The sequence below is a fragment of the Babesia microti genome, chromosome III (genome assembly GCF_000691945.2).
Source record: "Babesia microti strain RI chromosome III, complete genome".
NCBI lineage: Eukaryota > Apicomplexa > Aconoidasida > Piroplasmida > Babesiidae > Babesia > Babesia microti.
In genome coordinates this window covers 1,456,910-1,477,867 of record NC_027207.2, presented here as the reverse complement: position 1 = coordinate 1,477,867, position 20,958 = coordinate 1,456,910, and the positions used below count along the sequence as shown (strand labels likewise).

The following is a 20,958-nucleotide window of genomic DNA, read 5'->3' as shown; positions in this document are numbered from 1 at the left end:
AAACAGTACCAACGCTTGCAAATTGTAGGGTCTGGGGGCATAAAAAAGCCATTTATTACTGCATTCAATATCCCATCTTCGTGCTATCAGGTATTAGCTAGTCTGTTATTACCTAACTTTCCTCTTTTCTTTTTTGAATTTTCCATGAATCGTATCTACAGTACCCAATTCACTAATCACTAATTATAACAATCAAAAATTTCACATATCCGCATTATATTCCGCCCATTCATTAATTTTATGATGCAGATAAAATATTAAACTTATATTTCCTCAGTTTTTGTTATTTTTTGCTGTTTTGATACATAAAGATGCAATTCTAATCATTTTCTTATTTTTACAAAATTTATCCTAAAACTCTACAATAGCCAATACCCTACTTATATACTACGTATCATTTATGGCTATCTCTGTCGTAAAATTAGTTACATAAGTCAAAAAAAATACATAAGTCAAAAAAATACATAAGTCAGTTTTTTATTATCAATTTTGTTTAAATATCATCTCCACTTCTATCTACACATCTGACACAAATTATACAATTAAGTATACTATTATAGTTGAAGTCATCTATTAAAGTTCATTATTGATGCTTTATAGCCGCCTATGTTTGATTCTTCGGCGAAAAACACGTTCTGAATTACCAGATCCGGTTCACTAATGATTCAGTTATTATGAGAGAAATCGTATCCTTCAATCTTGGTCAGTGCGGTATCCAGTTAGCCGGACAATTTTGGCAGCGTCTTGCAAAAAATTTAACACATTTGTCAACGCAAGATACGCTCAATAACGTAAACACTGAGATTATTAATCGTTTTTACAGTGAATCTGATAGTTCACCTGGAAACGGGCTATTAGATAACTATGTCGCACGTGCCGTCCTGGTGGACACAGAAATCGGTGCTGTTAACGATGCAATAAAGGATAATCAAACCACCAGGATAGATTCTAACAACATTATCACTGGTACAGAGGCTACTGGCAACAACTGGGCCACGGCATATGAATGCTATGGTCCCAAATATAAGGAGTCCCTGGAAGATATGCTCCGGGGGCAAGTAGAGCAATGCGATAGTCTGCAGTGCTTCAATCTCAATTTTTCCCTTTCCGGAGGTACTGGTTCAGGCCTAGGTAGTTATTTACTGGAATTACTAGCCAATGACTACCCTAAGATAACGCGCCTGACCAATGTCATCACCCAAACAAATGATGCCACTGTTGCAACTTATAACACAATACTTTGCCTAAACAAGCTACAAAAATTTTCAAATATGGTGGTATGCTACTCAAACGAGTCAATTTTAGATGTTAGGTATCCGAATTCCAATAACTTCTCATCTCCTACGCCAGCCGAGTGCAACAAATACTTTGGGCCCATAAATGAATCGATTCATGACTTTTTGATGCCAGTACTTATGATTCTTGGGAATTCAAAGTATATATCGTCGCACATAGATACCCTAGTCAGCAATTTAACCCCTTTTCCTGGGTTGAACTACTGTAGTGCTGGAGTTAGCTCGCTGGGATTTAAAGAGGTCAAGAGTGATCTAACTATTGACCAAATTTTCTGGCAAGCCATGCAAAATAACACAATTTTATCGCCCATTTCTAATGCCAAATCTCATTCACTGGGAATTGCACTTTTTGGGGCTACGAAATTCTCTAATAGAGAAGTATCAATGCAAGCCACTAGGATTGCATTCAAAAATGATATGCTATCATACAATCGTAACGGTGTAAAATTGTATCTAAAATCATCAACAAATGAAACTGATATGTACGATAAGCTGTGTGTACTGGATAACAACTGTTCCATACATTCGTATCTGGAAAATGTAATTAGTAGCTTCCAAAAGCTGTACAGCAAGAAAGCGTTTATACATCACTTCAAAGACATAATAGATGATGCACAATTTCAACAGGTCAATGAAAATATTACTGAAGTGGCACAAACTTACCGTGAGTTGGAAAGAAATGTATTTACATCAACTAAGCACCTTGACCAAAAAATACTCAGGAACCTGGGCAATACAATTAGTGCCACTGATGCCCCAAACCGCTCTATTACGACTGAGAAGAGTTGCGGAATGCCACTAAAAATGCAGGCAAAATCCAGTAAGGGGCTGAAGGTGTGGTGTATCAAGCCGAATCATCTGGATAGCGTTGTTAGTTGTAAAAGCGGAAAGCATTGGTGGGACCTATGCGCCTCGCCCATAGTCTAACATTCTACCTAGTATGAATTTCTAAAATTGGTATACTGTCGAGTTAACAAACCTATTTGATACATGGATTATAATTAATCCTAGGTTAAAACCCACGATATGGACAATCTTAAGTTGACTGGGGGTACATGAGTGATATTTGGGCTTGAGTGGCAAATTTGTCCAAATCATTCTCAAATCCCTCCAATGTTGTTAGATGCTTAACACACTCATTGTATAAATCCGATGTTACAACTTTGTGCGTAACCAACTCAATTTCTGCTGATTTTACATCCTGTGGCATTATAGAAATCAATTCCTGAATCTGTGTGCATACATGTTTCAATGAATTAATCGCATTTCCCTAATTTAACAACTGCATACCGTTTCATTTCTTAGTGTTTTTATTGTGAAGTCTACATTATTGACGCTAGGGTTAAGTATTACATTATCCACTAGCGCGTCGGTATTTTTGTTTTTTTCATCTGCTGTTGTATTAGTTGTCGACTCAGCGGAATAATCAGCTTCATTGCTGACTTTCGACGTATCTACATTTTTATCTTTATCATTAACATTTGTTGCGTTGGATTCTGGGTTAGATTTTTCTGAAGCTGATCCTGAATGGTCAGAATCTGATGGATTTGGAACTTTAATGCCACTCTTAGGCCCTAATTCATTGCTAGATTTATCAGACTCTGGTTTGGTGCCATTATTATCATTTTCATTATGTGTTGTATCAGACTTAGTGTTGTGAGAGTCCGTTTGTTGGAAAGAATAAGAATCGTATGGATTACTGGGATAACGTCTGAAATAGTTCAGCCCAGTGACAGTGACATTAGATAATGGAACAGCTAGAAACAAGAAGAAAATACTATTCATATACATACTAAGTGACACTAGCTGGCGCATTCTGGTGCGTAAACCAAAAGTGGTATTTACAGCCGAAAGCAGCTCCATAGTTATGTCGAGCCAAGGAAAAGTGCCTAATAACTACATAAACACTAACCAAAGTTAGTATGAGCTTGATTGGCATATGGCTTGGATTGTAGGGTCTTCCGATATATGCTATCTGATTGTATGGTCTTTCTGTGGGTGTGATGAGTTTATTGTGGGTCAAATAATGTAATTTTGTCTCATGTTATGAAAGGCCACATCAACTTAGGGCACATACAGATAAGAATGATTTTATTCAGAAGTCTTTGTGTCACGAAGAGTGTCTAAAGTGTGACGTGGCCAAACGCATATGGCTAGAGGGGAAAGCATCTCTTCACTGGAACTTGGAAAACAACAAACGATCATTCCTATCTCACGCCATAGATTCTGATATAAAATGTGATTCCCTCACCAATTCGGGTATACAGCGTTTGACGTAGGAGACAAATTTTATGATGTGGAAACTATAGATATTGTCAAAGATCTGCCTACAAAGCAGCCAAAATTTGATGCCTATGAATACAATTCTGGGTTGGAAAAGATAATTTTTTACAATTCTGATGATAAAGATAGAAATTATCGTTACTTTGGGAATAAAATTAATCTCACAAGGCATGTGTTCAAGACACGTGTAAAGAAGAGAAAGTTGGATTCATCCCTCCTGGCTGCTTCACCTGCCGCTCCTTGGTCAAAATGTGCTGTGGGATCAACGGTAGATACATTGGATGGCAGTTGCAAGGATAAGTCTACACTCACGGGCCTTATGCGCTGTGGAGAGAGGGTAAATCGTGATGAGAAGGCCGCGGTGCAGGAAACCAGTCTAAAATATGTCTTAGAACAGGCACTGAAATCTATAGAATCGAGGGGAGATGAATCAAAACCTCCCTCCAAATTTATCTCAAAGGAAGGGGTTAACTTCAAGGGCTACCACCCTTCGGCTGATCACAACGAACTATTCGAACAGGCATTTGGGAAACTGCCAATGTTTGACAACAAATATACATCACAAACATCTAGTAGTACACCTTTAGTTAATGCTGGAATTGCTGGCATAATGCCTATAATGGGAGTTAGCGCCACGCCTCCAGAGTCAAATTTTCCTATGCCAGCTACGCCCGGCGTTGGTGTCACTAGTATGCCTAATACCCCAGTCGGTATAACTGCTGGCCAAAATCAAGGCACGCAGTTTACACCTTTCGGCGCAGGGCAGCCTCACCCAACTGCGGAAGTCAGTAAGCTAAGTTATTATATAGACCCTTTTGCAGCACAATTCCCTAGTGGAAGAAGAAGGGGGAGGAGTAGAAGATAGTGTATATTTTGTATTCTGTATCGCTAATTAAAATAATTATATCTTATGTTAATTGTATACAATTTCGGTGATATTTTTCTAAGAACAAGCTTATCAAAAGCGTTGTTTCTTATGCGGGGTGATAGTATGGCGTATGTATAGTGACTCACAGCCACACATTGCTAGTGTCATTTTGTGTTTGTACGTATTTGCACTCTAAAAAATGTAGTAGTTTTGCTAGATATGTTACAATTAAGTATTATTTTACAGTCATACCAAAGGGCCGTCTATGCTGCCAAATACTTGCGTCCTCCGGGGTTCTTCAAACGTGCCGCCATGAGGGAAACACCCAGAAAGAAAACTGGCCCATTTGAAAATCCCGTCAAACGATTTGTTCGCATACGAGAGAAAGCCAGGCTATACAGCTTCCTCCCTCCCCCAAGGTAATAACTAATTTATCTATAGAAAGATACCCGTGGCCAAGCCAGTGTCTAGGACTTTGTTGCAACCCGTAACTGGGGTGCCAAAAGTGGATCCATTGGTGTTAGAAAGGCGGTTAGACTTTCTACTCTCAGATAAAGCCAAACTTCAACAGTTAGCTGCGAAAATCAGGCCAGGTATAACTCCCTATCAAGCGGAATTATTCGTATGGGAACGGCAGGTGCCACAAATTGTCACTTAGATGACGGATCTAAGAAAAATTTACAGAGCACAGTATTTGCAGAAGCTTTACCAAGTCACAGAAGATGAGAGGCATAGACAGTTCAATATATATGTAAACCAACAAAGAGGTACTAGCGCATTTATATAGACAAAAAGATGCGAAGGCAAAAATTCCTCCAATCACTGCTAGAGGAAAGGAAAAGGAAGGCCTTACTAGTACACCGGTTGAACATTGAGAAGAAGATCAATCAATCAGTGGAATTCAAAAGACTTTCACAGCGCAAAATTGCCAACATTTACTGGCTCACTAAGTTACAGGTACATACATTTTTTAATGTACACCAAACTGGATGATTAATAGTTAAATCATTAAACAATTTCCCATTAGTGCGATTGGTCACTTAGAGAGCTGCAAATTTTATAAATTCAAAAAATTTATTGGATAAACTCTCCCCGGAAAACAAAATGTTGCTTAATAGATACGTTTTAGTTTATTTAGGGATGTTTCAGTGCCGGATATATCTAAATCACTGGGTAATTCGCAAAGTGTATTCTAAAAATGATAAATTGAGATTATCATTTTAATTACCATCATAAAAAACGTCACATAGGAAACGAAGTAGAAGATGCGAAAAGCATCAAACACAAGATTGTCACTGGAGATGGTTATTTCAGAAGATTGCTGGAAGAATCATTCAGTATTTTGCACGAAGATTCGGAGAGATACGAACGTCGTGATGAATTCAAGGGGATGACGCCGGCTGAAAAGGCGGATATTACGTATCAGAAATTCAGTGATGAAGAAAAGCTGCAATTGGTGGATCAGAAAATTGAAATAATCAAGCAAGCCATTAATGCAGAATCGCAAGTAAAAAAAGATGCAAATCAGTTGTTGGTTCAGATACTAGATAATCTTGAGGCGGCAAAGTTGGCGTTTTTGGTATGTTGAGTGCCATTTAGGAGAGGAGGAAGGTAAATATGGCTAAATCACTATCACATAAATAATTCACCAATTTCAACTGTATTATATGTAATAATTGCTAATATGATCACAGTATCACCTAGTAGACCAGTGTAGAAATGTTGTGATCTGCCATACAGTAGTGTGGTTAGTCTTGTGTATATTGTGTAAGGCATTTTAAACGGATATCGCTAAAAAAGTAACTTATAGCAACCTAAATCAGATATAAAGATCTTTAAAATGAAACTTATCGCCTGTACCCTTAAGAATGTTGAGACCTGTGTCGAAGTAGACCCATCTGACACCGTAGATGCTTTAACCAATAAAATTGGATCGAGCCTGAACAATGCTAGTGCCAGCAAAATGCGATTAATCCATGCTGGTAAAATTTTGAAAATGGAACAAAAGATATCGGACTATTCTGACATCAAGGATGGGGATAAAATTATTGTTCTGTTCAGCAAACAAGTATCACAACTTTCATCCAGTCCGAAGCAAGTACAATAGCTAATCCTACACCTGCCCCTACCTCTACTCCCATTGCAGATGCCAACACCAGTCCCCCGAAACCCATCCCTACCACGGACCCTAATGCCTTACTGATGGGCGAGGAGCTAGAAAAAGTATTAAGCTAATTACTTAGGCCATAAACGGTATAGTAGAAATGGGTTTTGATGTTGAATCAGTCAAAGCGGCCATGAGCGCAGCATTCAACAACCCTAACAGGGCTATAGAACTCCTCACGCGTCATGAGGTAGACGTTTCAGACCATGATACGCATCAATCTGTTCAAACGACGGTAAGTATCAGCACTATTTGCTATAAAAACCAGTTTAACTATTCCAAATAGCGAACTATCAGTGTTATTTTTAATTAAGCTAACTTAGGGCGTGTTGGATGAGCTGCGACAGCACCCTATGTTTGAGCAGATGCGGGCGATTGTGCGCAGTAATCCACAGACGCTGCCACAAATTTTATCGCTCATAGGGCAGTCAGACCCATCATTACTCCAAGTAAGTTTAACTATAATAACATATTTAATTTATTACCCCTACATTGTTACTAAACAATGTCAAGCACCTGTGACATAGGCCATCACTGAAAATCAGGAAGAATTTATCCAGCTACTGAGTGAACCGGTACTAGGCACAAGTGGTGATTTTATTGACGCCCAGTCTATAACTTTGACACCAGAGGAAATGGAGTCTATAAACAGAGTAAGTGATACAATATATGTTACTACTTTGAATATGAGTGTAATGTAGCTGGAGGGGCTCGGGTTTTCGAGACCGGCAGCTGTCGAGGCATTTTTGGCATGCGATAAAAATGAGGAGATGGCAGCAAATTATTTGCTTGAAAACATAGCAGATTATGTCTCTGACAATGATAATTAAACACACATCCCCACAGATTCTTAGCCTTAGTTTATTTTCATCTACCCTGCACGTGGACGCTTGTCTGTATACTCTGTTTTAGGCACACTAAGTGACTGTGATTGATTGAGTGGGTTTGATATGTCTAAGGACGAATTTGTACCTGTTATGAGCGTCAAGGCTCGGAAGGTATTCGATCAAAACGGTATCAATCAGAGCGTTGATCTACTAAGCTTTTTTGATCAGCGTATCAAATCCCTATCGTATCAACTCACACAAAATGTCACGAAAAATGTGTTAGAAACAGTTATTAGTGGCTGTAAACAACTTTACTCCCTGACATTCAACAAATTTTCCAGTGTTAGTGAAATTGAAAACAAGATATATGATGTAAGATTGTCACTTTCTAAATCTAAAACTAATAGTAGCCGTAAATCGGATGCTAAAAAAGATAGTGAGGCAATTGAGTATGTAAAATATCTGGAAGATGAACTTAAAACAGCTAATGCAGTTCTGAACTACAGGAATCAAATCTCTGAACTCAAACTCAAAGCTGAACAGCTACTTCGTGAATTCACAGCTCCAAAATCAGTGGGTGATAATAAACCTTTTTATAATGCTAATAACTCTTATACAGTAAAGGCCACCTCCACTGGTAGGCCCACTCCCACCGCCCGAAAATTCACAGAAAGGAACTGCATTATCAAGGTCAAAATACCCAATATAATAGGCACTGCCTTCTCTTCTAAATATTGGTATATGCTCAAGACAATCCAAGACCAGAATAATGTATACATAACCGTAAACAACAACGTATCAAATACTAGCAGTATTGAAACTACTGGTGTTTACGCAGATGATGTAGATGCAGACTATTCTCTGATTACGATAAAAGGGGCCAGCGAAAGTGAAGCTGCTGCGGGCCAGAATAGTTTAAATGAGTTGATGAAATCTATGGTCATAAAAAAGGTACCTGATATCAATAGTACAGAGTGCGAGGAAGTATTTACTAATATCAAGAATATGGCTGGGCCTAAAATAGGATGTCTTGTGAATTTAAAGGGGACACTGCATGTTGTTGGAAAGAAAGATGTAGTGCAAAGAACTTTGGAAAAGATTGAAAAATTACTTTCCGAAAAGGATGTGCATACGTGGAAAATCGATGTTTTTAGTGATGATAAATTCTGGGATCTAGCCATACAATCCAAGCAATTTAGACGTTTCAACTGCAAATATTCATCGGGCACAATTACCGTTACTTCCAGCAGTGCTGTATACAAGTCTCTCAAGGAAGAAGTGGATTTAATAGAATCTAGTGAATGCCGCAAATATGTGGATATTGAGCGGTATCAGGCGAATAAGATGCTTAATAACGGCGCAGAAATGATCAAATACTTCCAAAAGAAGGGGGCTACTTGCTTTGTTGGCCCTGATCGGTTGAATATGATTGTTTTCGGCACTAACGACGCCGTACAAAATTGCCTGAATCATGTGGAATCTCTGAAGAAAAACTCAGTTGTGATTGGCATTAGCAGCTTAAAAATTCCCATCAGTCCTGAACAATCGAAGCTAATTATTGGCAAGGGAGGGGCTAATATCAAAAGGCTGATTGAAGAGTCGGGGGTGGAAACTATTCAAGTTGAGCGTTCGGAATTCCCATCTGTATCGATATCAGGTACCAAGGAGGCAGTAGAGACATGCAAGGCATTAATACTGGAAATGACAGCTGTATCGAATCCCATTTCTGAAAAGCCATTGGACCAAGTTAAAACCACTCCCAGATTTTCGCCAATTGGTCCAAAGATGGATCTCCCTGACATTGGTCCTGATTCATTTCCCTCACTAACGGATACAGTCAATGTCAGTGCTTTACCCACAGTTAGGGGTTCATGGGTCAAGCCCATTAAAGCTAGTGATTAGGGCTATGATTAAAAATGGTCATCGTGCATGGTTATGTATTTTATTTAAATAGTTGTACTATGGCCTATCATTGGTTGATCTGACAATCTGGTGTATTAGTTTTTGCCTAATACAGCTCCGTTGCTTTATTACACAAAATGGCCGATTAATTAGTGATTTATCAATTTTTAGTAATTGTTGAAACTTTTGGTTTATTGCATAAATTAACTGTGAGCGGGTTGATCCATCGATGTGGGTCAATGGTGATAGCCGTGGATCTTTCACTTTTGATTGATAAATAACTGTTTTCGACCAGAGTAGCGAATTGTGTATTGATTTATATAATTTTATATGGATTATTTGGGATAAAGCTGCTCGACAACACACAGCGGCTACCGCTCATTAAATGCTGTAGATAAAACTAAGAACTTTTGTTTTTTGAATCTAATCAATACAGTTGAAAAATAATGGATTGTAATTAATCAGCATTGTTTGGTTAATTTTTTAACACACACTTGACATATCTAAAGAAAAATGCTGTCAAGTGAAGCATTGGGTATAACACTTGGCCATGTCGGACGCTATGGACAGGTTTCTCAAAAAATTATCCTTCTCAACTTGAGACCAACTACAAGCCAACATATTCAGTACGTACTACATGGAAAATTTCATACCTCGAAATTTAGAACGTCTTCATTGAAACCAGCGGATTGAAAATGTCGAGTTATTCGCAAATGTAGTTTTATTGAGTTCAACACGTGAAATTTGCACAAGCACCATTCCTTATAGAAGTAGTAAGCATGAGATACTAGTGCAATTGGATCATTTTCAGCGATTTTCTGTAAGAAGTCGATGTATTTCCCATGTTCTGTAGTGAATTCGCCACTGCCATTGATTAATTTGCGAATATAAGTTATATCGTTGGAGAGATAAGGTATTTCGTTTATTGGTCCCATTTCCACTAGTTCTTTCAACCCCTCGTTTTTGTTGAATCCATGGGCACAGACACTGAAAAAATTTCTGATTTCACACAAAAATTGTAAACAGGAGTGTCTAGTGAAATTGGATGACTTTTTTTCATCCAATTTTAAAATGTCACATTCTTTATATGAAATCTCTGCCATTTTAGGCAATACATACATAGACATAAAAGCTCTGTATTAAATAATAGTTAAACCTGCGCGTATCTATGTGTTGCTGATGCGATTGATCGGTAAAAGGGACTTCGTTTACCTCTTTCCCCACCCTACGCCAATATTTCATTATCAATTCATCCCTCAATTGGTTGGATTCCTTGGCTTTCTCCCTCCTGTGGAGAATTGGTCCCTTTGGGGTTTTCCTATTAGGTTTGGGTGGGCGCAAAGTGGCTCTCTTTGGCACATAGCCAACAACCATAGTTACATATAGTATTGCTAAAAATATATTGACCTGTCCATTATGCATATATCAAATTGTAATGTATTATTGGGGCGTCTGTACTATAGGGTAGGGATAGGTATACCGCATAAGGCCAGGGGGATTATGGCTTAAGGTAGGGAGAAGTGGATGTGAGATTAGTATCGTACCACCAATGTTTCTGTCTAGTACATTTGTGTGAATTACCATAAAATTATACAAACCGTACCTAGTGATAATAAAATTAAAGTCGCTCGAACTCAATAAACATGCTCTTTATTACAAGTCAATTCCGTCTCATTGTCTCATAGTCCATAATTTCAACTTTAGTGTCACGTATAAACCAACAGATATGATTAAAGAATGATTAAACGCGACTATCTAAGGGATAAAAAAGGAAAACATTAAACCTACTAGCTGGAGAATTATTTCTTTGAATAATACAAAGACACAAAGGTATATCAACTCAAAGAAATTGATATGTAAAATAAGTGATAACGGTGGTAAAGATACCATATATCATATATAAATATGCAACCAATTGACATAAACTTGAGCACAACGTTAATTAATTCAAAAAACTAGCAATACCAATCAATTTCAACATCAAATCGAGTCAAAAGCGGAAAAAATACTCAAATTGAAGTTTTAGATTTCACTGAATACTATTATTACTACGAATGATCTATTAGCATGGTAATTTGCTTCATAAAATCGCAGATATTTCACTTGTTATTCGTTGACATTGAGTTACTTGGTGAAATGCCACCATTTTACATGATCTGCCAATAAAAAACATCAATGAATTACAAGTTGACAGTCAGATGAGAATTTGTTTCGAAAATTTAAACTTCTGAATGGGGATGGAATGAATATTGCGAACCTATATTCATTCGCGTATAATGTATGTCAAAAATCACGAATTTTTCAAATGGCATTTGTAAACGTGCCAGTTTTGTATACCAATTATATATACCTTATTATAGTAATGATAACAGTGTTAAAATACAATACTACACACTATAATTTCAACATATAAGTCCGATTCTTTGTATTCTACGTAACATAAGATTCTAAATAGTTGTAATTAAATTACCCATTTATACAACATGTGCTATATAGATAGTCTTTTAAATTTATTCAGTAATATTATATATTATCAATTTCATCAGCCATGATTGACCATCATAGGTCAATCCATTATCAATATAAATACTGCGATTTTGCGTGTAAATTACACCAATACTACAATTAGTACATAGATATAGGTGTCACTTGCAATTAATAATACAAATTGCAATTTCGTTTTCATATCAACAGTAAATTCCAGTAAATTCACTCATATACTTGTGCAATTAATTGGCAGCTACAACGGCGCAACAACACATTGACAATATAATTAAGTTTACAAAGTTATAGAAATAACTTGGTTACATACAAAGTAACAAATGTGACGATAATTTAGCGATTTTCTAGCAAAATGATTGTCATTTTTTAACGTTACCCATGGCCGCACCATACAGATTGGGCATACAAGTCAAAAAATGCATTCCAGGCTCAAAATCACCAAATCCAGTGGTACCACCGCAAAACAATCTCCTATCCTGAGGGTGATAACCCAGCAACTCCTCCTCCTCTTGTAACTGAAATTTGGCCTCTTCTATATAAGGTGCCAAATATGGAACAAAAGGATCATAATTTTGTTCATGCAAAGGTAGTGTTAGACGCAGGAAATTAACATGCATTCCTCGCACAATCCGCCTATAGCGTCCCGTAGCTATGTCATCCGGTAACAATGATATAGCTCTTTCCACAATTGGTTCCCTGTCAGACATCAAGTCGTCAAACATCAATCCTATATAAGAGTTGTCACATACCATGTTCGCGTAGATAGCGCGTGAGTGATGCCATTCTCCATCGCTCTAGAGGCCCAGTAAAATATTTGTAAAACCAAGGAGCGACTAGTTTATGATATAATTTGGATAGCATAGAATGCCCATCGCACATATCTTTCCAGCGCGGAGTGGGACCTAAAGAGTTCTTTACGGACCTTAAAGCCCGTTTAGCTACAATCCTATTTAATTCCCTATTAAGTAACATTGCTCGGCACCAAATGTACCTTGTACAAAAGGTGTAAATTACTACACCCCATAACAAATCTTGTCACTGATTATCGTATGTATAACTATTGCTAAACTACAATAACTATTGGTACTAAAATCAAAGCAGCGCAAATTGTCCTGTAATTTTATCAATCAAATGTGCGGGTCCTACGTGAATTAACGATTACCAGGACCCACTGCTATCACAGTTTTTGATCCATTAGGCACTTGTGTTTTCCCCTAATTTATTTTTATATTACTGCATCCGACACTATGTGCGCGTTTATGGCGTTTAGTTTAGCTAATTTATACACATTGGTCATTGCTTCACAATCCTGTATCAGTAGTTACGCACTGGAATTTTGACTACAATTTTCCGCTGCCCTCCAGCCAGCCATTTTTTCAAATATTTACATTCATTAGCTAAACAATCTGAATAAGCTCCAATTGCTGCGTGTCCACACTGTGAAGCAATTTTTCCCTTTCCCATTTTCAAGTCTATATCAGAGCTGTGGTACCACTTCTGACACAAAGCACTAGCTTCATTTCATCGTTGTTAATGTCGGTACTTTTGATTATTTGGGATTGTAAGGTGAAATAGATTCTCCAGAAAAAAAATTCTAGAAAAAATTCGTACCTACAGCCTATAACCACTCCAATTATGAATATCAGAATCTCCCCTAGCATTCACCCAATCCATGATGTAGTGCATACACGCCAGTTTCACTGTATTCTGATGGGCGATGACCATCTGTCATTGCTAATAAATTCTGCTATAAGTGGCAGCAATTTAGCGGTAAATTTACACGACAATGACCTAGCTGAACTACTAATTGGCAACGACATCTCTGAAACACATAATTTGTTGAAGTCATTACTACAGGACACTGAATGCAGTCGAAACAACATTCGTGCCAAACCGAAATATATAATAAACAATTCAAGGAGTTACAACTATTTGATTGCGAGGGGATGTCCACAATGCTCCAGGGATGTTGATTTTAGTAGTCCAAATGAAGTATTTAACAGCGGCAAAATTTGTTGTGTTGATTGTGGCTACATTATTGCACCTGCAATATTATCCAGCACTAGGGAAGATCTGTTGCCAGTTGATAGTTTTGACGACAAAAGCTTGTATTTGTTTGGCTGCAGGGAATCCTACGTTTATGATCAGCAGGGCAAGGATTTGTGGAAGGATTATTTAAATGAAACAAATATTTCTCTTCTAGAAATGGCAAAGTCATCATTTTCCAAAGGGACTCAAACAGTTAAAGAGATATGTCAAAAATGTGGAAATGAAGAACAGTATTACTCGACATTCCAAGCCAGATCTGCCGATGAAGGAATGACAATCATGTACGAATGTACCAGTTGTGGAAATCGCACTACTTTTAATGTATAACATCTTGATTATTTTCAATTATTAGCCACAGCCCTAATTACACTAGTATACAATTAGGTACAATATTTTCCAATTGATTATTTAGTTATTTATTGACATCCCTGGATAATTTGATGAATTCTGGTGTATTTTGGGATATTTTTGCCAGTTTTTCCTGTTCCCTTCTCTTGCGTTTCTCTAATACTCTCATTTTATTTGCAACCTTGCCACCTCTATGCCGTCTAGAATATATGATATTGCTTTTATCAACTGAGTTTCGAATGTATCCAACTGGACTAATGGGCATTGGAGATTTATATATGATATCCATATCAATTATACCTGCACTCAATAAATAATTACATATGTTAACATTATTTATTAGTATTCTAGCTGTACTAATGTAACAATATGACCCGTTACATAATCTAAGCATAGTGTATGGTAATAAGGGTTAAACCACAAATTGTAATGAATGTGTGGTTAATGTATGATTAGATTGGTGTTTAGATGAGCGAGAAAATAGTAATAGACGGGCAAAACGAGAGAGATGACCTCTACCTAGTGTCACACATTGCACAGGTAAATAACTTTTTATGGAGATTGAGAATGCCAAACTCACTGCAATTGATGCTTCAAACAAGTCTAGACCACGAACTTACACCAATAGCGAAGATTTTCTCAGACAAATCGGTTTATTGGGGTAAAAATGGCAATTACATAGGTTAAACCTAGATGGAGCCTTTGATTCTATTTCAGATGATGAAGTAAAGGAATATCCAACACTAAATCATACAATCAACACTAATGAAAGTGACATTTGTGTAGATAGCGAAAAAAAGATCACCAATCTCGACGATATAACAAACATTGAGATAATTAATTTGCCTAAAATTGTGCCTGAAGCACTAGAAATTAAGAAAATTGGCGTCGTAACATCGCAAGTTGAATCTTCTATAATCGTACACTCATTTGATGTAATCGCTAAGTTTACACAGAAATCAATACCTTTTGACCTGGGTTCTATTGTCTGTTTAAGCGACCGCACAATTATAGGGACGGTATGTCTTGTTTTTAAATACTGTATTAATTGTATAAGGAAGGGTGTAACGCAGATAACCGATGTCTTTGGCCCAGTTACCTCTCACTATTACAGGGTTAATCTAGTCAACCCAAGTGAGCAATCGGATATTGTTAAGGTATATGTTAATATTATCATCAAGGGAACAGATATATTTTGCGATGTGGCCCACAGTACACTCGTCACGAATGAGGTAGACAGTGGTGAAAATTCGGATTGTGACAATTCTAGCGTTAAAACCAGGAGTAATATTACCATTAATTATGACAAACTATCTTCATAATTATACCATAGCATGATACCTAACCTATACAAATGTTTACACCACATATGGCATTTAACCAGCAATGAGGTAGACTATGCGGTCTATTCTATAAGTTGTGCATAATGATAGATTCATTGTATGGCGATTTACCCCCTCCACAATTTGGAGATGAAGATGGTTTTAAACCAACCATATTCATAAGTGACGCCATTAAACCACTATTGAAACCTACACAAACAGTCACTACCATCAGTAATACCAAATTTCACTCGTCAAACCAATCGACATCACAACAATTACAAAATTATTCATTAAGTCAACAAAATCACGTATCATCACAATCAAAATCATCAAATAGTGCGCGGCCAATACAAATCCATTTTTCAGCATTGCCAACAAAACCAGACAATTCATCAGATTCGAATAGATCTATAGTTGCAATTAATAGTAATAATAATTCTCCAGTATCAATAGATGATGCTGATGTTACTACTTATAAATATAATTCACTAGATGACGAGGAATACAATCCGGCATATCCCAATAGCTACGACAGGTACATTAATGAAAAAGAAGTTAAGCGGAAGATAAGTGATAATAGATCAATACCCAGACGTGGCATTGACTTAAATGTTACAGGGGAGGAAGCTTGGAAGAAAAGAGCTAGCATGTCAGACCCAGCCGCTATACCTATTGGACTTGAGTTTACATCTAATGGCAGCAAGAAGAATTTAGCAGCTAGGCTGATGGAAAAAATGGGATGGAAAGCGGGAGAAGGGTTAGGCAAGGATAAGCAGGGTATTAAAACACCCTTAATAGCCAAAAAAGTCGCCCAAAATAGCGCAATAATCACAACGCAGGATTCAATATTTACCCTAAACAACAAAACGCAAATTAGCCGTATTTTATATTTAAAATCAGACAATATGCTTTCACTAGACATAGTGGAAGATGAGGCTTCGAAATATGGGAGCTTGATATCTATTAGACCTCACAATTCAAGTGACTATCGCATATTCTTGGAGTTTGAAACAGCGATACAAGGAGCCAACTGTTATAAAAATATGAACAAATCGACACTAAATGGCAGTATATTGTCATTGTATTACTATCCTGTGGACGAGTTTGCTAATGATAATTTGGATTATGAAACTTTGTAGCACATATAAAACATTCTTTTATAATTTGTTTGATAAGTTATACAAATTAGCCTATTATAACACACATATTATCATATAAAGTATCAAAATTGTCATGCATTTATATAAAAACAAATTTACAAGCATATCCAGATATATTAGGATCGGGTTGATCGAGGATTAGTGACGTAAAGTGAATATGTAGGGTCAAGCATTACACGTAAAATGTAACATTGTAGGTGATTTGGAACGATGAATGATATCGCTAATATTTTATCAGATTTAGAAGAGTCTAATTTATCGGTGAAGGATGGTTTACACTATGGAGCTCATATTGCCCTTTACGACCCACAAGCAAATCTTTCCCACAGCAAAGCGTTGCTACATTTTCACAGGGGAGATTTGCCTATCAAATATATAATAAGATGGAACAGGGTAGCGGTAGCAAACAATAAATCTGTATGTTAATGGTGATTTAGGCAATAGTTGCAATTCTAAGTGACAATGGATACAGTTATATGTCCACAAGACGAATTAATAATCGTAATTGTTAACATTTTGAATGTAATATAAAGTTTAATTATACTTCATTAGAATATCTATGTGCACGTATATATATATACAGAATAATTTGAATTATTGCACTGCCTCGCATGGGTTAGACTACATACACAATGTTGTATAAATTCTCAACCATTTTGTTACTGATTAATATATTCTTAAGTATTTGCAAAGTTAAAGCTCGTTGTAGCGAAAATGCTTGTAAAAATGATAATGATAGTGTATCTATCATAACTTCATTTATGGATTATTTGGCCAATCCAGATAAATGTTACAATATTTGTTGCCCCAAAGGACCTGTACGCCTATTTGAATCGAAGATCTATCTGACTAAGACTGATAACTTTGGATATCCAATTGTTGAAAAACAATTCACTACATCATATCACTATCCTAATTGGTTTGATAGATTTAAAGGCAGAACATGCAAAGTCAATGAAGTAAATAATCAGCCTATTATTACCAATGAAAAATGGATCAATAACATAAAAAAATCTAATCGTCGTGTTACGTACTATGATAAACATGCACTGGTTTACGCAGATATTATTAAGACATATGATATTAAGGATATATACATATCATTTTTGGGATATTGCACAGGTCAGTATTTGTTTTATTTTATAATTCACATATTAATTTATATATAAATGTATTTTCATCTCCACAATTTTTAATGTTTTATTCATCACAATTTAATTATTAAACAAATTTGTTTGAAACTTTTGTTTTAAATGTAATTGATAACAAAATTCTATTATAATTTATCTGACTTAGATTCTTTAAAACTATCTGAATTGGCAAAAAGAGATAATTTCGTCATGTCATTCAGTTCAACTTCTTTTATCTCCCTAAAGTGTCCGACACGTAGCAAATTGATAATTAATAGTGCAATTGTGAGGGGAGATCAGTTTTGTAATGGCGGCAATGCATATGACTTGACTGACTTGGTTAAAAATGAGTGTAATGATAAATCTTCCTGTAAAGTCGATGTTAAAGCAAAGAAACCTGACACGACCAAGTTTTGTACAAATAACAATAAAATCATTTTAGTAGACGCATCATGTAAGAAATGATAATAGGCATCAGAAATTATGGGATTTATACTAATAATTACAAAATTGTTTGTCCCAAATTGTTGAGTTCCAGTTGGATTCTGTTTTTGAGTTCCAACGTGTTATCGAGTTTGTTGCATATATCCTTGCTCTACAAAATTATTTGTTGAAATATTGATTTTTAAATATTGATTTCAACAAATAAATGTATATTATTTATTACGGTACTTACAATTTTCATATATTCAAATGCCTCCGAAATGGACCCACTTTCCCTATATGCGCAACCAATGTTGAAATAAAGCAGTGCAACGAACTCACAAATGAAGTTGTTTGAATCCCCAATAAGTTGCAATGCCTCTTTGTAATACCTCAAAGCCTGCATTGCTGGTAACCTACTTTTTCATAATTTTTAGTTTCGTGCATAATAACCCCTAGGTTGTTTAGCGTGTCCAACAACAATTTCGGGTTTACATTTGTTGCTTTTTTGGTTGCCAGTACCTTTTCTAGTACTATAACAGAATCGTTAATGTTGCCAAGGTCGCGTAGGACTACAGCTAAATTAGTTAAGGCTAACCAAAATTTGTCAAAGCATTTAAAGCCTCCAGTGATTGTGCACCTTTAATTTTACAGAAAATATTATAAGACGCCATGTAATGTTCCTTTGCATTGTCCAGTAATAGTATATTTTGATGTTCCGCCATTGCCAAGTCTGGGTAAGGGCGTGCCTACTTACTTAAGTAACTGTGGGCTATCTCCTCTGATAAGTATGGTAAAGACATGATCTGGATTTTCAAAGTTTGTTTAAGGTTGTAAATCCCACTGTCATAATCCTCTGGGTCCAAGATATACCTAAGTAACCACTCTTTGGTACTTGTTGTTTATGATAGTGTCTCGTGGAGATGTGACTAACAAGTTGGAATTTATATCATCAGTTCTACTAGTGTTAAAATATTGTACAAAAAAATGGTTAAGCCGATTGTTTATGCTGTTACCAATGTTCACGAAATTTGTAAGATAATTGTTGGAAAAGATGCCATAGTATCTAGGAGAATATTTTAGTGAAAAAGTAATTATTCGTTTCATCGTGCAGTATTGGCGCATAAATAGTATATATTATATCAAAAAAATTGTATTAAAACGATTACTGCATAAATGTGTAATCTCGCATAACGTATAAATATCTTTACAGGTCATTTTCAATTGTAGGGCCTCTTATCCTGTTTTCCGTCATTGCCTATAGTTAAACCTTAGTTTTATCATAAAGGTTCAATGGCTAACATTCGTAAACATTCGTTGGGGGATTGCCGTTTTTACGAACAAAAATTTCCCAAACCGGATGATCTGGTAATGGTGAAGGTCAATCGGATAGAAGTACAAGGCGTATATGTTTCTCTTCTGGAGTACAACGATCGAGAAGGTATTTAATTATCAATATATAGGCCTAATATTGTTGTCTGAATTGTCTAAGAGAAGGTATAGAAGTATCAACAAGTTGGTGAAGGTCGGCAGACATGAGGTAGCTTTAGTCCTGAGGGTGGATATTGTCAAGGGATATATAGATCTATCAAAAAGAAGAGTTTCACCAGATGATATTATTAAATGTGAAGAAAGATTTTCAAAATCAAAAAAAGTTCACCAGACAGTTAGACATGTAGCACAGAAACATAATATGAAGGTGGAAGATCTTAATATTTCTTGCATTTGGCCTCTGTACAAAAAATACCCACATGCACTAGATGCTCTAAAGGTACATAAAATTTGTTAACTTAGGAAGCTGCTATTAATCCAGACGCTGTATTCAAGGGGTTAAACATTGACCCTGAGGTTACAAAATCACTGATCCAAGACGTGCAGCTTAGACTAAGTCCACAGGCACTAAAATTGAGGTGTGTTCTAGTTTATTTGTTTACATGATAAATATGCATACATACATTTGTATGAATGTTTTTTTGAGTAAATGTTTTTTGATTACAACATCAATGCTCTGTTATGTAACTAATATCACATTATAAATGCTATAACCCCAATCGTTCACCGAGTCTGTATAGGCCTCGTTTTTACTTGGGAATAATGATACCATTCGTGTAACCTCTACAAGTTAATTTGTGAGGCAAGGGTTTTGGTGACACATATTAATCATTTATACGATTTCTATCAATATTTGTATAAAAATTAAAATTTTATTAAAATAATATATATTTTTTATTTTAATATTTTAAATTAGATGCAACATTGACGTCTGGTGTTTTGGTCCACGTGGAGTAGATGCAGTTAAGGAGGCTTTAATGCTCGATTTCTCAAAGTTCGACGATCAACTTACTGTGACCGTCAAATTAATTTCTCCACCACAATACGAGCTGATTACAACATGTTATGACAAGGAAAAGGGGACTATTCTTCTAAAAAAGGTATTTAATGTATGAATCAGTGTATGGAGGCGATATCTGCTTCGATAGTTAAAAATCACGGGGGTGAATTTAAGCAGAGAAGTGAGATCATAGTTATGGGAGATGATGACGAAAAACACTTAGAGTCTCTGATCGACAATCAGGAATCATCGGATGACGAATCCTCCTCCGATTCCAGTTACGAAGACGAGGGAATGGGCAGAATAGATGAGTCTAATATTCTAGAGGATGAAGAGGAGGGGACCTAAGA

At 36.3% G+C, this 20,958-nt stretch overlaps 17 protein-coding genes across 17 annotated transcripts; 11 read left to right on the top strand and 6 right to left on the bottom strand.

Moving 5' to 3' along the window:
* Positions 1–674: 674 nt before the first annotated feature.
* Positions 675–2,222, top strand: BMR1_03g04130 (Tubulin/FtsZ family GTPase domain; the record flags this gene model as incomplete). The annotated part of the gene is made up of 1 exon (XM_012793983.1): positions 675–2,222. One exon carries the CDS (start codon positions 675–677, stop codon positions 2,220–2,222), a length of 1,548 nt encoding a protein of 515 aa, XP_012649437.1.
* Positions 2,223–2,331: 109 nt separating this feature from the next.
* BMR1_03g04125 (hypothetical protein) lies at positions 2,332–3,158 on the bottom strand (the record flags this gene model as incomplete). The annotated part of the gene is made up of 2 exons (XM_012793982.1): positions 2,332–2,565; positions 2,586–3,158. 2 exons carry the CDS (start codon positions 3,156–3,158, stop codon positions 2,332–2,334), a joined length of 807 nt encoding a protein of 268 aa, XP_012649436.1.
* Positions 3,235–4,443, top strand: BMR1_03g04120 (hypothetical protein; the record flags this gene model as incomplete). The annotated part of the gene is made up of 4 exons (XM_021482230.1): positions 3,235–3,323; positions 3,364–3,554; positions 3,575–4,366; positions 4,388–4,443. 4 exons carry the CDS (start codon positions 3,235–3,237, stop codon positions 4,441–4,443), a joined length of 1,128 nt encoding a protein of 375 aa, XP_021338774.1.
* A 222-nt stretch (positions 4,444–4,665) lies between these two features.
* BMR1_03g04115 (conserved Plasmodium protein, unknown function) lies at positions 4,666–6,090 on the top strand (the record flags this gene model as incomplete). The annotated part of the gene is made up of 7 exons (XM_021482229.1): positions 4,666–4,865; positions 4,888–5,083; positions 5,105–5,213; positions 5,234–5,421; positions 5,565–5,619; positions 5,697–6,025; positions 6,046–6,090. The coding sequence occupies 7 exons, from the start codon at positions 4,666–4,668 to the stop codon at positions 6,088–6,090; spliced, it is 1,122 nt and encodes a 373-aa protein (XP_021338773.1).
* Positions 6,287–7,440, top strand: BMR1_03g04110 (UV excision repair protein RAD23; the record flags this gene model as incomplete). The annotated part of the gene is made up of 6 exons (XM_021482228.1): positions 6,287–6,514; positions 6,535–6,669; positions 6,690–6,845; positions 6,934–7,059; positions 7,138–7,263; positions 7,312–7,440. 6 exons carry the CDS (start codon positions 6,287–6,289, stop codon positions 7,438–7,440), a joined length of 900 nt encoding a protein of 299 aa, XP_021338772.1.
* Positions 7,441–7,560: 120 nt separating this feature from the next.
* BMR1_03g04105 (hypothetical protein) lies at positions 7,561–9,339 on the top strand (the record flags this gene model as incomplete). Its single annotated transcript, XM_012793978.1, has 1 exon — positions 7,561–9,339. One exon carries the CDS (start codon positions 7,561–7,563, stop codon positions 9,337–9,339), a length of 1,779 nt encoding a protein of 592 aa, XP_012649432.1.
* BMR1_03g04100 (heme oxygenase (HO)) lies at positions 9,859–10,761 on the bottom strand (the record flags this gene model as incomplete). Its single annotated transcript, XM_012793977.2, has 3 exons — positions 9,859–9,972; positions 9,993–10,473; positions 10,496–10,761. 3 exons carry the CDS (start codon positions 10,759–10,761, stop codon positions 9,859–9,861), a joined length of 861 nt encoding a protein of 286 aa, XP_012649431.2.
* On the bottom strand, positions 12,201–12,813 carry BMR1_03g04095 (ubiquinol-cytochrome c reductase subunit 7; the record flags this gene model as incomplete). Its single annotated transcript, XM_012793976.1, has 2 exons — positions 12,201–12,568; positions 12,591–12,813. 2 exons carry the CDS (start codon positions 12,811–12,813, stop codon positions 12,201–12,203), a joined length of 591 nt encoding a protein of 196 aa, XP_012649430.1.
* On the bottom strand, positions 12,934–13,502 carry BMR1_03g04090 (peptidyl-tRNA hydrolase, PTH2 family; the record flags this gene model as incomplete). Its single annotated transcript, XM_012793975.1, has 5 exons — positions 12,934–12,983; positions 13,004–13,055; positions 13,076–13,150; positions 13,171–13,313; positions 13,334–13,502. 5 exons carry the CDS (start codon positions 13,500–13,502, stop codon positions 12,934–12,936), a joined length of 489 nt encoding a protein of 162 aa, XP_012649429.1.
* A 49-nt stretch (positions 13,503–13,551) lies between these two features.
* On the top strand, positions 13,552–14,217 carry BMR1_03g04085 (hypothetical protein; the record flags this gene model as incomplete). The annotated part of the gene is made up of 1 exon (XM_012793974.1): positions 13,552–14,217. One exon carries the CDS (start codon positions 13,552–13,554, stop codon positions 14,215–14,217), a length of 666 nt encoding a protein of 221 aa, XP_012649428.1.
* An 85-nt stretch (positions 14,218–14,302) lies between these two features.
* BMR1_03g04080 (hypothetical protein) lies at positions 14,303–14,632 on the bottom strand (the record flags this gene model as incomplete). The annotated part of the gene is made up of 1 exon (XM_012793973.1): positions 14,303–14,632. The coding sequence occupies one exon, from the start codon at positions 14,630–14,632 to the stop codon at positions 14,303–14,305; it is 330 nt and encodes a 109-aa protein (XP_012649427.1).
* BMR1_03g04075 (NAF1, H/ACA ribonucleoprotein complex non-core subunit NAF1) lies at positions 14,707–15,560 on the top strand (the record flags this gene model as incomplete). Its single annotated transcript, XM_021482227.1, has 6 exons — positions 14,707–14,778; positions 14,799–14,899; positions 14,921–15,173; positions 15,195–15,257; positions 15,312–15,395; positions 15,420–15,560. The coding sequence occupies 6 exons, from the start codon at positions 14,707–14,709 to the stop codon at positions 15,558–15,560; spliced, it is 714 nt and encodes a 237-aa protein (XP_021338771.1).
* A 104-nt stretch (positions 15,561–15,664) lies between these two features.
* On the top strand, positions 15,665–16,702 carry BMR1_03g04070 (splicing factor 45; the record flags this gene model as incomplete). The annotated part of the gene is made up of 1 exon (XM_012793971.1): positions 15,665–16,702. The coding sequence occupies one exon, from the start codon at positions 15,665–15,667 to the stop codon at positions 16,700–16,702; it is 1,038 nt and encodes a 345-aa protein (XP_012649425.1).
* Positions 16,703–16,933: 231 nt separating this feature from the next.
* Positions 16,934–17,235, top strand: BMR1_03g04065 (hypothetical protein; the record flags this gene model as incomplete). The annotated part of the gene is made up of 2 exons (XM_021482226.1): positions 16,934–17,140; positions 17,161–17,235. The coding sequence occupies 2 exons, from the start codon at positions 16,934–16,936 to the stop codon at positions 17,233–17,235; spliced, it is 282 nt and encodes a 93-aa protein (XP_021338770.1).
* Positions 17,356–18,318, top strand: BMR1_03g04060 (hypothetical protein; the record flags this gene model as incomplete). The annotated part of the gene is made up of 2 exons (XM_012793969.1): positions 17,356–17,845; positions 18,020–18,318. 2 exons carry the CDS (start codon positions 17,356–17,358, stop codon positions 18,316–18,318), a joined length of 789 nt encoding a protein of 262 aa, XP_012649423.1.
* BMR1_03g04055 (tetratricopeptide repeat family protein, putative) lies at positions 18,356–19,401 on the bottom strand (the record flags this gene model as incomplete). Its single annotated transcript, XM_021482225.1, has 6 exons — positions 18,356–18,448; positions 18,530–18,676; positions 18,697–18,854; positions 18,875–19,009; positions 19,034–19,149; positions 19,172–19,401. The coding sequence occupies 6 exons, from the start codon at positions 19,399–19,401 to the stop codon at positions 18,356–18,358; spliced, it is 879 nt and encodes a 292-aa protein (XP_021338769.1).
* On the top strand, positions 19,570–20,956 carry BMR1_03g04050 (translation initiation factor eIF-2 alpha subunit; the record flags this gene model as incomplete). The annotated part of the gene is made up of 5 exons (XM_012793967.1): positions 19,570–19,717; positions 19,740–20,047; positions 20,071–20,186; positions 20,525–20,708; positions 20,729–20,956. The coding sequence occupies 5 exons, from the start codon at positions 19,570–19,572 to the stop codon at positions 20,954–20,956; spliced, it is 984 nt and encodes a 327-aa protein (XP_012649421.1).
* Between the last annotated feature and the right edge of the window lie 2 nt (positions 20,957–20,958).